The sequence below is a fragment of the Tamandua tetradactyla genome, chromosome 15 (genome assembly GCF_023851605.1).
Source record: "Tamandua tetradactyla isolate mTamTet1 chromosome 15, mTamTet1.pri, whole genome shotgun sequence".
Classification (NCBI taxonomy): domain Eukaryota; kingdom Metazoa; phylum Chordata; class Mammalia; order Pilosa; family Myrmecophagidae; genus Tamandua; species Tamandua tetradactyla.
The window spans coordinates 32,356,226-32,371,668 of NC_135341.1; the positions used below are offsets into that span (position 1 = coordinate 32,356,226).

At 38.7% G+C, this 15,443-nt stretch overlaps 1 protein-coding gene across 5 annotated transcripts in view; it reads left to right on the forward strand.

The window, feature by feature from the left end:
• DCP1A (decapping mRNA 1A) overlaps positions 1–15,443 on the forward strand; it is an 81,324-nt gene that overhangs the window by 21,558 nt on the left and 44,323 nt on the right. For all 5 annotated transcript variants that reach the window (XM_077128993.1, XM_077128992.1, XM_077128991.1 and 2 more), the window contains one exon: positions 12,718–12,784. In XM_077128993.1, coding sequence (XP_076985108.1) covers positions 12,718–12,784 — 67 coding nt within the window. The remainder of the gene's footprint in view (positions 1–12,717; positions 12,785–15,443) is intronic.

Below are 15,443 nucleotides of genomic sequence, written 5' to 3' on the forward strand. Positions count from 1 at the left end.
ATTTTCTTATGTTGAACCATCCTTGCATACCTGGGATGAATCCTACTTGGTCATGATGTATAATTCTTTTAATGTGTTGTTGGATACGATTTGCTAGAATTTTATTGAGGATTTTTGCATCTATATTCATTAGAGAGATTGGTCTGTAGTTTTCTTTTTTTGTAATATCTTTGCCTGGTTTTGGTATGAGGGTGATGTTGGCTTCATAGAATGAATTAGGTAGTTTTCCCTCCACTTTGATTATTTTGAAGAGTTTGAGGAGAGTTGGTAGTAATTCTTTCTGGAATGTTTGATAGAATTCACATGTGAAACCGTCTGGTCCTGGACTTTTCTTTTTAGGGAGCTTTTGAATGAGTAATTCAGTCTCTTTACTTGTGATTGGTTTGTTGAGGTCATCTATTTCTTCTTGGGTCAAAGTTGGTTGTTCATGTCTTTCCAGGAACCGTCCATTTCATCTAAATTGTTGTATTTATTAGCGTAAAGTTGTTCATAGTATCCTGTTATTACCTCCTTTATTTCTGTGAGGTCAGTAGTTATGTCTCCTCTTCCATTTCTGATCTTATTTATTTACATCCTCTCTCTTCTTCTTTTTGTCAATCTTGCTAAGGCCCCATCAATCTTATTGATTTTCTCATAGAACCAACTTCTGGCCTTATTGATTTTCTCTATTGTTTTCATGTTTTCAATTTCATTTATTTCTGCTCTAATCTTTGTTATTTCTTTCCTTTTGCTTGCTTTGGGATTAGTTTGCTGTTCTTTCTCCAGTTCTTCCAAGTGGACAGTTAATTCCTGCATTTTTGCCTTTTCTTCTTTTCTGATAAAGGCATTCAGGGCAATAAATTTCCCTCTTAGCACTGCCTTTGCTGCGTCCCATAAGTTTTGATATGTTGTGTTTTCATTTTCATTCGCCTCTAGGTATTTACTAATTTCTCTTGCAATTTCTTCTTTGACCCACTTGTTGTTTAAGAGTGTGTTGTTGAGCCTCCATGTATTTGTGAATTTTCTGGCACTCCGTCTATTATTGATTTCCAGCTTCACTCCTTTATGATCTGAGAAAGTGTTGTGTATGATTTCAATCTTTTTAAATTTGTTAAGACTTGCTTTGTGACCCAGCATATGGTCTATCTTTGAGAATGATCCATGAGCACTTGAGAAAAAGGTGTATCCTGCTGTTGTGGGATGTAATGTCCTATAAATGTCTGTTAAGTCTAGCCCATTTATAGTAATATTCAGATTCTCTATTTCTTTATTGATTCTCTGTGTAGATGTTCTGTCCATTGATGAGAGTGGTAAATTGAAGTCTCCAACTATTATGGTATATGTGTCAATTTCCCTTTTCAGTGTTTGCAGTGTATTCCTCACGTATTTTGGGGCATTCTGGTTCGGTGCATAAATATTTATGATTGTTATGTCTTCTTGTTTAATTGTTCCTTTTATTAGTAGATAGTATCCTTCTTTGTCTCCTTTAACTGTTTTACATTTGAAGTCTAATTTGTTGGATATTAGTATAGCCACTCCTGCTCTTTTCTGGTTGTTATTTGCATGAAATATCTTTTCCCAACCTTTCACTTTCAACGTATATTTATCTTTGGGTCTAAGATGTGTTTCCTGTAGACAGCATATAGAAGGATCCTGTTTTTTAATCCATTCTGCCAGTCTATGTCTTTTGATTGGGGAATTCAGTCCATTAACATTTAGAGTTATTACTGTTTGGATAATATTTTCCTCTACCATTTTGCCTTTTGTATTATATATATCATATCTGATTTTCCTTATTTCTACACTCTTCTCCATGTCTCTCTCTTCTGTCTTTTTGTATCTGACTCTAGTGCTCCCTTTAGTATTTCTTGCAGAGCTGGTCTCTTGGTCACAAATTCTCTCAGTGACTTTTTGTCTGGGAATGTTTTAATTTCTCCCTCATTTTTGAAGGACAATTTTACTGGATATAGGAGTCTTGGTTGGCAATTTTTCTCTTTTAATAACTTAAATATATCATCCCACTGTCTTCTAGCTTCCATGGTTTCTGCTGAGAAATCTACACATAGTCTTATTGGGTTTCCCTTGTATGTGATGGATTGCTTCTCTCTCGCAGCTTTCAAGATCCTCTCTTTCTCTTTGACCTCTGACATTCTAACTAGTAAGTGTCTTGGAGAACGCCTATTTGGATCTGATCTCTTTGGGGTGCGCTGCACTTCTTGGATCTGTAATTTTAGGTCTTTCATAAGAGTTGGGAAATTTTCAGTGATAATTTCTTCCATTAGTTTTTCTCCTCCTTTTCCCTTCTCTTCTCCTTCTGGGACACCCACAACACGTATATTTGTGCAATTCACATTGTCCTTGAGTTCCCTGATACCCTGTTCAAATTTTTCCATTCTTTTCCGGATAGTTTCTGTTTCTTTTTGGAATTCAGATGTTCCATCCTCCAAATCACTAATTCTATCTTCTGTCTCTTTAAATCTATCATTGTAGGTATCCATTGTTTTTTCCATCTTTTCTACTTTATCCTTCACTTCCATAAGCTCTGTTATTTGTTTTTTCAGTTTTTCTATTCTTTTTGATCAGCCCATGTCTTCTTCATGTCCTCCCTCAATTTATCGATTTCGTTTTTGAAGAGGTTTTCCATTTCTGTTCGTATATTCAGCATTAGTTGTTTCAGCTCCTGTATCTCATTTGAACTGTTGGTTTGTTCCTTTGACTGGGCCATATTTTCAATTTTCTGAGTGTGATCCGTTATCTTCTGCTGGCGTCTGGGCATTTAGTCAGATTTCCCTGGGTGTTGGACCCCACAGGTTGAAAGATTTTTCTGTGAAATCTCTGGGTTCTTTTTTTCTTATCCTGCCTAGTAGGTGGCACTCGTGGCACACGTTTGTCTACGGGTTCCACCAGTGAAAGTTGCTGTGGGTCCTTTAACTCCGGAAAACTCTCGCCGTAGGGAAGGTTCGGCAGCCGAAGCGTCTTGGAAGAGTGCCAGCCGGCCCGGGGGTCCGAACGCGGGGAGGGTTGCCGGCCGCCGCAGCACGGGAGAGCGCCCGACCGAATTTCCTAGTCGGCCCGGGGCACCAAGCGTGGCAGGAGGGCACCAGCTGTCGCAGCCTGGGAGAGTGCACTGTTCCCAGCCGGACCGGGGAGTCACATGTTTGGAAGGGACCCCCCGGTCACCGTTCTCCGCAGTCTGGGGATTTCCGACCCAACTCTCTCAGTTGGTCTGGGGGGCCTCGCGTGGTGGGGGCGCCAGCCGCCGCGGCCCAAGGGGACCGCCTGCCCAATTCTGGCAGCTGGCCTGGGAAGGAGGAAGGGAGGGACTCCGGCCACTTGCCCTCCCGCCCGGGAAAGCCCGCGCCCCTCGGTGATCTCACCAGAGCTGGTTCTCCCAGACAGTCAGCCGTTCCAGGATGGGGTACACCATCCCTTTGATCTCCGTTGTGGCTCTGGGAGCTGCTCTGTATTGTCTCCAGTCCCCCAGTAGCTGTTCTGGAGGAGGAAAGGTGAGGGTGGCAATGCTGTCGAGGCCGGTGGCGGAGGAGCCGGTGAAGGCGGAAGAGGGCACGGTGGTGGTTGGAGAGCCGCCGGAGCAGGAGGAGAAAGGGAAGGATAAGATGGCGGATGGAGCGCCGCTGGAGCAGAAGGGGGCAGAGGGGAGAGGAGGGCGGGCGGGCCAGCTGCTGAAGGGCGTGGGCGCCGCGCACCAGGCCGGCGGACAAAGAGGGGAGAGGAGGGTGGGCGGGCCGGCTGCTGTGGGGCGTGGGCGCCACGTGCCGGTCCGGCGGACAAAGAGGGGAGAGGAGGGCGGGCGGGCCGGCTGCTGCGGGGCGTGGGCCTCATTTAAAATTTTAAACACTAGCAGTTGTATTTTCTATATGTCATATCGTTTTAGTGTATAATTTCCAACTTATTTTATTTATAAGCTTTTATGTGTTGTTTCAGTCTTCAAATATAACTGAAGTGCCCGCCAGCTTTCTTTTTCCATGAAAAATTTAATGTGATTTCAATTAATGAGGAAATGAGTGTGTAATGGCAATATTCCTGACCTGGGAATGAGAAGACCTGAATTCTAGTTAGAGTTCTGAGACTGATTTTCCCTTTGATTTATTAATAAATTACTTAGTCTCTCCTTGAGCCTCACTTTTCCATTCATAAACCAAGACAGCATCAACTTGTTTCTCCTTGCTAAGTTCAACTATAACCTAGAAAAAATGTAAGAGATAATCAAAGGAAAATGGTGAACAGTGGAAAGGAAAAGATGATCCGGCTAGGGACCCATGCCTGGAGGAAAAACATAGCAGTGGATATATTACAGTCCCCTACTCGATAGAAGAAGGTGACTGAGGACCAGTATATCTCAACCCACAACCTAGCAAGAGAAGACAGCCCAAATAGGTTCATTTCTCCCCAGATGAAATGGGAGTCATGTCAACAACACCTATCCCAGCAAAACCAAGGCCAGCAGGAATCATTGAAAGTCCTGCTAACAGTATGTGGCAGTCAAGGGAATTTGCTCTCTCCCTGCCATGAAAGGTAAGGAGGAATAGCAAAGGGAGGGTCGCGTCACTACAGGCCTGCCTGTCCTGGAAATCGTTCTTCATTCCTGCAGGCCAGTGATTCCATTCCCCCATGGGATACCAGGCATCCCAGCCACAGGTAACTTCTTCACACCTCTACAAGCAATGGCAGAACTCCACTAAATTCCCAGCTCAGGAAAGTAGAAAGTGAAGAGCAGAATAAACCAAAAGTAAGCAGAAGGAAGGAAATAATAAAAATAGGAGCTTAAATCAATGAAATTGAAAATAAGAAAAGAGAAAATTAATTAAATAAAAAGCTAGTTCGTTGGGGAAAAAAATCAATAAAATTGATAAACATTTAGCAAGATAGACAAAAATGATAGCACTGGTACAAATTACCAGTATTAGAAATGAAGTAGATATCACCTCAGATCCATTTTAATACAGCTGTTAAAAGAATACTAAGGGAACGGCATGAACAACACTCAAAATTTAGCAACTTAGAAAAAATGGACCAATTCCTTGAAAGCCACAAAAATACCAAAGCTCATCCAAGATTAATATATAATGTGAATAGTCCTATAACCATTAAAGAAATTTAATTCATAATTTGAAACTTCCAAAAAAGAAATTTCCAGGCCAATTGGCTTTCAGTCTCTTCCAGAAAATAAAAGAGGAGGAACCTTCCCCTGATACCAAAATAAGACAAAGCTACCTAACTGTAATACAATAATGTTAGAACACTGAATGAAGCTGAATGTGAGAATGATAGAGGGAGGAGGCCTGGGGGCACAAAGGAAATCAGAAGGAAAGATATACGATAAAGACTGAGATGGTATAATCTAGGAATGACTAGAATGTATAATGATAGTAACTAAATGTACAAATTTAAAAATGCTTTTGCATGATGATGAACAAAGGAATGTCAATACTGCAGGGTGTTAAAAATAGATGGTAATTAATATTTTTAAATTTTAACTTATGTGTAAGACTAAAGCAAAAAATGTTTCTTTGGTACAAAGTGAATATTTTGACTAGTGCAGTTCTTAATGTAACTTATGTGGACAGCTTAATTGAGCGCCATAAGTACATGTAACCTTGGCTAGGGCATGAGATTTTGTAGATTTGTCTACAGTGATGCCTTGATAAATCCCAGAGTGATTTGAACAGTGAATAAAAAAGTATTTGCAAAGTCTCCTTGGGGAGAATGGTGAGAAAGGGGGGAAATTCAGCTTCCTCAAATGGAGAATTCTTGATATTCTCACAAGCAGTGGGGACAATCAAAGCAATAGGCAGAGCCCCCAATCTTGGGGTTTGTTCATATGAAACTTAACCCCTCAAAAGATAGGCTAAGCCTACTTAAAATTAGTCCTAAGGGTCACCCCCAAGAGAACCTCTTTTGTTGCTCAGATGTGGCCTCTCTCTCTCAGCCAACACAACAAGCACACTCACTGCCCTCCCACTCTCTCCATGGGACATGACTCCCAGGGGTGTGGACCTTCCTTTTTTGCAACATGGGACAGAAATCCTAGAATGAGCTGGGACTCACCATCAAAGGATTGAGAAAACCTTCTCAACCAAAAAGGGGGAGAGTGAAATGAGACAAAGTGTCAATGGCTGAGAGATTCCAAACAGAGTCGAGAGGTTATCCGAGAGATTGTTCTTACACATTAAATAGATATCACCTTGTTAGTCAAGATGTATGGAGAGGCTGGAGGGAACTGCCTGAAAATGTAGAGCTGTGTTCCAGTAGCCATGTTTCTTGAAGATGATTGTATAATGATACAGCTTTCACAATGTGACTGTGGGATTGTGAAAACCTTGTGTCTGATGCTCCTTCTATCTATCTTTTCAACAGATGAGTTAAAACATATGGATTAAAAATAAGTAAATATTAGGGAGAACAAATGTTAAAATAAATTTAGTAGATTGAAATGCTGGTGATCAATGAAAGGGGGGGGTAAGGGGTATGGTATGTGTGAATTTTTTTCTGTTTTCATTTTATTTCTTTTCTGAATTGATACAAATGTTCTAAGAAATGATCATGATGATGAATATAAACTATGTGATGATATTGTGAATTACTGATTATATATGTAAAATGGAATGATCACATGGTAAGAATGTTTGTGTTTGTTATGTTTTAAAAAATTTTAATTAATTAAAAAATAATAAAAGGCTATATATGGTAGTTTGGAATTATATACCCACAAAAACATGTTCTTAAACTTAATCCATTCCTGTGGGTATAAACCCATTATAAGTAGGATCTTTTGATGAGGTTTTTTCAGTTAAGATATGGCCCAGCTCAATTAGAATGAAGATTAATCCTGTTACTGGAATCCTTTATAAGCAGAATGCAGTTCAGACAGAGAAAGAAAACACCAGGGGAAGGAAGAGTCTAAAGATCAGTGGAACCCAGGAGAGGCCACAGTGTACATTGCTGTGTGACAGAGGAGCCGAGGACTGAGGATGTCCAGCTGGCAGCCCCAGAATGCCAGCCTTTGGAAAGAAAGCATCACCTTAATGATGCTTGGATTTGGAATCTAACCTCATAGCCTGAGCCATTAAGTTCCCATTGTTTAAGGCAACCCATTATATGATATTTGCTTGGGCAGCCAAGAAACAAAAACACAGTACCAAAAAAAAACACCCTGTAGGCCATTCTGTCTTATGAATTTAGCCACAAAAATCCTCAACCAAATATTAGCAAATCAAATCTCACAACATATCAAAAAAGAATTATGTACTATCACCAAGTGGGATTTATTCCAGATTTGAAAATCTGGCTCAATATCAAAAATTGATGAATATATACACCATTATACACTGCTGATAATGGAAAAGAAAAGCGCTCATATGGTAATATCATTGTGGTATTAGCAGAAGAATGACACATAAAGAAACAGGACAGTATAGAAAACCAAGAAATAGACCCACACAAGTATGCCTAATTGATATTTGACAAAGATAGGAAAGCAAGTCAATAGAGGAAGGGTAGCATTTTCAACAAATGATGCTGGAACAGTTGGACTAAAATTTGAACCTTAACCTGAACCTCATACTTTATGTGAAAATTAACTCAAAATGGATCATGGACTTACTTGTAAAACCTTAAACCCTTTAGAAAATAAAGCATAGGCAGAAAATCTTCAGAAACTGGGACTAAGCAAAGAGTTCTTAGACTTGACACCAAGAATGCACTTCATAGAAGGAAAATTTAATAAATTGGACCATATCAAAATTAAAAATTTTTGCCCTGGGACGACCTTATTTAGAAGATGAAACAACAATCAATCGATTGGGAGAAAATAGTTTCAAACCATGTATCTAACAAAGGACTGGTATCTCAGATATATGAAGAACTCTCAAAACTTAACATTAAAAAGGTCACTTAGAAGGAGCATAAGACATGAACAAACATTTTACTGAAGAGAATATGCAGATAGCAAAAAAGCACATGAAAAGAGGTTCAACATCATTAGCTATTAGGGAAATGCAAATTAAAGCCACCATAAGATATAATCATACACCTATCAGAATGACTAAAATTAAAAACAGAGACAGCAAATGTTGGCAAATATATTGAGAAACTGAATTACCCATACGTTGTTGGTAGGAATGTGAAATGGTGCAGCCGTTCTGGAAAACAGTTCAGCAGTTTCTTATTAAATACCCAACTACCATATGACACAGCTTTTACACTTTTGGGCGTTTAACCCAAGGAAATGAAAACTTATGTTCACACTAAAACCTGTACACACACACACGCTTGAAAGTGGGTCACACTTCATTCTAATTTCCAGACTTGGGAAGCCTTTTAACCTATGAGGGTAAGGAAAAGGAACTGGGTATCTTATAGAACCACAGCTCAGTCTTACGTGAGCAAAAAAGCACAAAGGTCCCTGAAGACTGACATGATGTACTGAGGAACCATGTCTTCCCAGAGCAGAAAAATGAGAACACCCCTGTGGCCCCAAGATAGTTGTGGGTAGGTGGGGAGCCCACCCAGGACAGGTGCTAAAGACAGGAAAGGACTTCAATTTGATTTCACAAGAAAACTGTCTTGCCTTTGAGCTCTGCTTATCCTAATATTCTCAGAAAGCAGGTTATTCCTAGAGATGGAAACAAATCTCTCCCTTTTCCCATGAAATGATTTGATCCATACGCACATTTCAGAAGCAGCTGTTGAAGGCAACCTGGAAAGAACTCAGTAGCTCATTCAAGATTCCTGGCACCTCTGACAAGTGAACTCACTGCCCTCTCTCCTACATGGGACATGACTCCCAGGGGTATAAATCTCCCTGGCAATGTGGGACAGAAATCCCGGGATGAGCCAGGACCTGGCATCAAGGAATTGAGAAAACCTTCTCAACCTAAAGAGGGAAGAGAGAAATGAGACAAAATAAAGTGTCAGTGACTGAGAGATTTCAGACAGAGTTGAGAGGTTATCCTGAAGGTTGTATAGATACCCCGTTTTAGTTTATGGTGTATTGGAGTGGCTAGAGGGAAGTACCTGAAACTGTAGAGCTGTGTTCCAGTAGCCATGTTTCTTACAGATGATTGTATAGTGATACAGCTTTTACAATATTACTGTGTGATTGTGAAAACCTGGGTATGGACAGATGGATAAAAAATAATAGGGGGAACAAAGGTTAAAATATATTAAGTAGATTGAAATACTAGTAGTCAATGAGAGAGAGGGGTATGGGGTATGGGATATGTGAAATTTTTCCTTTTTTATTTCTTTGCTGCAGTGGCGCAAATGTCCAAAAAATTAATGGTGATGAATACACAGCTATGTGATGATATTGTGAGCCATGTAATATGGTTGGGCTGTCTGTGTGAAGATTTCTCAATATTAAAAAAAAAAAAAATGTAGGCCCAACCCTTGATCATGAGGCTTGCTCTTTTTTTAATTAAAAAAAATAAAGAAACACAATAAAACAACATGCATAATCAGTAATTCACAATATCATCACTTCTTATCATCATTTCTTAGAACATTTTCATTAATTCAGAAAAAGAAATAAAAAGACAATAGAAAAGAAATAAAACGAACACGGGAAAGAAAAAAAAAAGATTATACCTACCATACCCCTTACCCCTTGCTTTCATTGATCACTAGCATTTAAACTAAATTTATTTTAGCATTTGTTCCCCCTATTATTTATTTTTATTCCAAATGTTCTACTCCTTTGTTGACAAGGTAGATAAAAGGAGCATCAGACACAAGGTTTTCACAATCACACAGTCACATTGTGAAAGCTGTATCATTATTCAGTCATCCTAAAGAAACATGGCTACTGGAACACAGCTCTACATTTTCAGACAGTTCCCTCCAGCCTCTCCATTACATCTTGAATAACAAGATGATATCTACTTGATGCATAAGAGTAACCTCCAGGATAACCTCTCGACTCTGTTTGGAATCTCTCAGCCATTGACACTTTGTCTCATTTCCCTCTTCCCCCTTTTGGTCCAGAAGGTTTTCTCAATCCCTTGATGCTAAGTCTCAGCTCATTCTAGGGTTTTTCTCAATCCCTTGAGGCTGAGTCTCCGTTCATTCCAAGATCTCTGTCCCACGCTGCCAGGAAGGTCCACACCTCTGGGAGTCATGTCCCATGTAGACAGGGGGAGGATGGTGAGACTGCTCGTTGTGTTGGCTGGAGAGAGGGGCCACATCTGAACAACAAAAGAGGCTCTCTTGGGGGTGACTCTTAGGCCTAAATTTTAAGTAGACTTGACCTATCCTTTGTGGGGTTAAGTTTCATATGAACAACCCCCAAGACTGGGGGCTCTGCCTATAGCTTTGGTTGTCCACACTGCTTGTGAGAATATCAAGAATTCAACTTGGGAAAGTTGAATTTCTCACCGTTCTCACCACTCCCCAAAGGGGGATTTGCAGATTCTTTTCCACTCACTGATTGAATCACTCTGGGATTCATTGGGGCGTCACTTTGGACAAACCAGCAAAATCTCATGTTCTACCTGAGATTCCAAGTACTTATGGCGTTTAGTCAAACTATCTACATAAGTTATATTAGTTGTACTAGTCAAAATATAAATTTTGTAAGTAATAAACATTTTTTGCTTTAGTCTCACACAGAAGGTGACATTTTAAAATATTAATTACCATCTATTTTCAGTACCGTGCAATAATGACATTCCTTTGTTCTTCCTTATGCAAAAGCATTTTTTAAATTGTACATTGTACATTTCACTATTATTATACACTCTAAGCATTCCTAGATTATACCGTCTCAATCTTTAACGTCTATCTTTCTGATTTCATTTGTAAGGCTTGCTCTTTTGAAACTTATTTATGTAACAAGAGAAGCCGAGCCTAACTACAGTTCTACCTAAGAGTTAATTCCAGAAGGACCTCTTCTGTTGTTCAGATGTGCCCTCTCTCTCTAAGCCCAACTCTGCAAGTAAAATCATTACTCTCCCCCTTTTGTGGAACATGACATCCAGAGGTGAAAGTTTCCCTGGCAACATGGGATATAAATCCCAGGGATAAGACTGGCCCTGGCACTGTGGGATCAACAATGCCTCCCTGACCAAATGGGGGAATAGAATTGAAACAAAAAAAGGTGTCAGTGGCTGAGAATGTTCATATAGAGTCAAGAGACTATCCTAATAGGTACTCTCATACATGTTTCAGCTAGATATTTTATTTACAGTGGTTTGCCAAACCCCAACCAAAACCATTTCTGCCAACCCTAAGGAATACCTAGGGCTCTATCTGAGATTCTACAAAGGTTCCATGCACTATGATTTCTTTTCAGAAACCTACGACTTCTATATGGGTTCCTTGGCCAGATAAGTCCTGAAACCCAGAGGGGCCAACCTTACCAGAGTATTCACTAGTTCCATCCCCTTATCCCATTTATTGACAGTCCTTTCTTCCAACATGAAAAAATTAGAATGAGCATAGTCCAAATACCCCTAACCATTAGAAGAAAGATCAAAGAAGAAGGAGGAGTTACAACAGAAAAGATAGGATTTAACTGCACAGTAATTATATCGATGTTTCTTTTAGTCTCCAGTGGCTTGAGCAGCTGGAAGGAAAAACCTAAAATTGTGGATCTGTAACCTTTACCCAACTCTGAAATCTGTTCTATAACTGCTTGCTAAAATGTACTTCGAAATTTATTCTTTTTTTGTATGTGTGTTATATTTAACAATGAAAAATAATCCTTTAGGGAAAAAGAAAAGCATAATGATACCTGCCCTTCCTTTGCCAAAGTCATTGCAAATATCAGCCTTTGTAAAGGATGAGCCATGAGACTGCCCTGGTGGGGGTGGGTACACATGTTAGCAGTCAGCTGCTTCCAACCATGTGTTTATTGGACTTAATATATTCAATATTTTTGCCCTCCTTTATCCAAAAAGTATTTACAGTAGCTTTTTTGTATTATCATTGTTAGTAATAAAGTTCATTTATCTGTGTTTTTGAGGGTTTTCTTTGTTCTGGTCACTTTAGTGGGAGTAGAAAATGATAGGAAAAGCAGTGATCAACTGAGCTCCATCCCATCACTTCCATTTCATCTGTGAAGAAGATGATCATAGAATAGGTCTAGAATTGTATTTGGTTGTTTTTGTTTGTTTGTTTTTAGCATATGTGCAGGCTCTGGGAACCGAACCCCGGTCTCCAGCATGGTAGGTGAGAACTCTGCCACTGAGCCACCATTGCCTTCCCTGTATTTGTTTTTGCAGCTTTATTTTTGTTGTAACACAATTCTAATTCCAGATTTTAGGTATTCTTAAAGACTCAAAATGTTGGCATTTGATTAGCCAGTTTACTTCGTTGTCGTTGATTAAGACTTTTTTTCACATTTTTATATCAGTTTGTAGCACAGCATACAATCATTGTTGAGTCTTAGTTTAATTGGCAGCATTTTTTCTTCCTTGATGATACTTTAAATAATGCTGTATTTTATATCTAGTGGCAACTTAGGTTTGATGGAGTCTAATAAGAACGTCTAAAACAAACTTATTTTTGCACTTTTCAACTGAATAATTTACCTATATTGATTTTATAAAACAGAATTAGGGAGGGGGGAGGGATTCTTTCCCCTCAAAAGGAACTGTTAACAGTTTAAAGGTCCGCTGATAAATTCAGTGATATTCCATGGTGATAATACATTATTTGCATAGACCCAAATGTTGAAACCTTATTTCCCCTCATTTTTTTTTTCCTTTATTTTTCAAGTGTCAATATACAGTATCTGGTTTTATGACAAGAATGACTGCCACCGCATAGCCAAACTCATGGCCGAGTAAGTATTTGTATTACTCCATAGATTTAATTAATGGTATATGAAAGATGAAAAATGACTTTTCTCCTACTTCTCTTTTTAAAGAGTCTACTATCTTATGTGTCATCCTGTGGCTTCCTATTTATCAAAAACCTGGAAGACAAAAAAGCTTAAATTTAAAATCATATGTAATCCTTTACTCCCAGCATTAGCATTTCAGTCTGTTTCTTTCCAGTCTTTTTTTCTGTGTTCATTAGGTCAATGCATGTAGTTTGTTTTTTTACAAAAGTTAAATCAAACTGTTCATCCTACTTTTTATGTCAACAGCATTGTTTCAGGGCTTAAATAGTCCTCTATAGTATTTGTAACAATTGCATTGTATCCTCTTCTAAGAACAGATCATAATTTAGACACAGCCTTGCTGTTGAACATGTGGGTTAGGTGCTAAGCTCTTCAGCTCCAGAGGATATCAACTACGTCCAGTGTGTACAGCTTGACCACTAAATACAGTCTCTCTGATTTAGGGTCCGTCCATACTTTCATTGTAACAAATGGTGCTGTGGTAGCCCGATAGAAAATTCCTGTATATGTATCTATGGTTAATTCCATTAAGTTTACTTGTTTTTTACACAGACTCTAGATTTAGCAGTCCTCCAACCCCACTATAAAATTGTGTTCCAGAAGTTTATACGTCAGCATCTTGGGATTTGAAAAGTAATTTCCATTGATTTAATGTTCTGAAGGGTGACTTGCTGTCCTTTCTCAAGCTAACATGGAGAACCAGCTCTTCATGTGGCTTATTTGTGTTGCTGATTCTGCCAGTCTGGGTTCTGGAAGCCCAGGACCAACTTGGGGCTAGTTAGAAGAACCTGTGTTGGTAAAGAACTCTGGTCAAATGCTAAAATAGAGTATTTTCTTGAGTACTTCTGTTCCCCTTTCAGTTTTGCCTGCTCCTCCTCAGAAAGGTGTACCTCTCTTCTCCCTCTGTCAAATCAAAAGTACCTTTTTTCTCAAGCAAGGTATTTGTCTACATGTTTGGAAGAAAACTATTTTTATGTTTTCAAACAGTTCAACTTTAAACTAATTTCTGTAAATAGAGTAACTCACAATCCACAGTTCCAGATTTCTTTGCATTTTTAAAGAAGTTCACATGGCTAAGGCCAAATAACAGTCCAGAACTACTAACCAGTTTCCAGTTTGTTGTGTGTTCTCTTCTAGCTGTGAGCTTGCAGAGCAGGCCATGTTTATAAATGTGTGCACTACTGAGGGAATTATTCCAAATACACTTATAATCACTCAAATTTCAGAGTGTATTAGCTCTCTAAAGAAACCACACTTTCTTTTTAGAACACCTTTTTTTTTGATAAGATAAAAACCTTTTAAACAAAGCGATTTATTTTTGTAACATTCTGGTTTTGAGATATGGGGTGAGGTTTTTTTGTAGTTGTGAAGGTGGCAGAGAAGGCAACTTCTGGTTATTTAGAACACATGAATTTATTCTTGGTTATCCAGAAATTCAGAATATTTTTTTAAATATCTAACTTTGTTGTATAGTAATATAGTCCCTTTTTCCTGCAAATTCTTAATATTTGGGCCATGACTGGGCAAACCTGGCTTTTGTAGCTCGTAACAGATACTCAAAGGAAAGCATTTTGAACTTTTTTCTCTATCAGGTACCCTTAATGCATGATAATGAAGCTGGAGACTGACAGCCTAACTGAAAATTTTGTATTGAATTCAAATTGGGATGGAGTAGAGGCAAGAAACAGAGGGGAAAAGAACAGCATTCAAGGTTCTTTCACTAGAAATGACCCAAAGAGGGACATTTGCTTAAGATTTTTCAGCTTGTTTAACTAGAAGCTGGGAAGAATTGAAAGTGATTAGAAAGTACCCTCCTGAAACTGTTGAAAATTGAGTTTCAATTTCTCCTATTTACGGCTAGAGAAAATATCTTATATGTTTAACAGTAACTTTGTGGTAACCTTCTAGTCATCAGAAATAAAATGACTACTTTATCATTCTTGGCTATAAGTCTTCCATCACATAGCTTGTGTATACTGTATATATTTTTCACAAACTAACCTCTGCTAACCAAAAATATAGGTAAAATTCTCTTTGGCATATTGTGCCTGTAAGTAAATGTGCCTTTCAGTGCTCGTTCTGTTATATTCAGTTCTCTTTATCACTATTTTGACAGCTGCACTATAATAAAAAATTCTCAAATTCAAAAAAAAATTTTTTATTCTGGAAGATGTTTATAAAAACTGAGAAGTTACATAGAAAAGTGAGTGAGCCTCCAGAGTTTCTAGACCTGTGCTCTCTAAATTTAGAAATTGTTTTTGAGACATGGCAATGGCAAAGTTAAAAATCCACTAAACTTGGAAAATGTTGAGTCTCCTTATGGAGAAAATTCAGTCTGCCAGAAACCATTCATAACACTAATGCTTTTTGATGGTTTAAACACATTGAGTGTAAAATTTGGAGAACTTGTGAAAGTGAGCTTTATTGCTAGTCTTATAGTCTCCGGGAAATAATTGGGTGTTTGAGAGGAAGGGTGACAGACAAGGTCTTTGTCCATAGATTTTGAATTAGTTCTAGAGTCTATACCTTACTCAGCAGGCCAGTCCGACAGCTTCTGCTTTCAGCAGAATGTTCAAACAATGGCTGGGGCCACATCAGT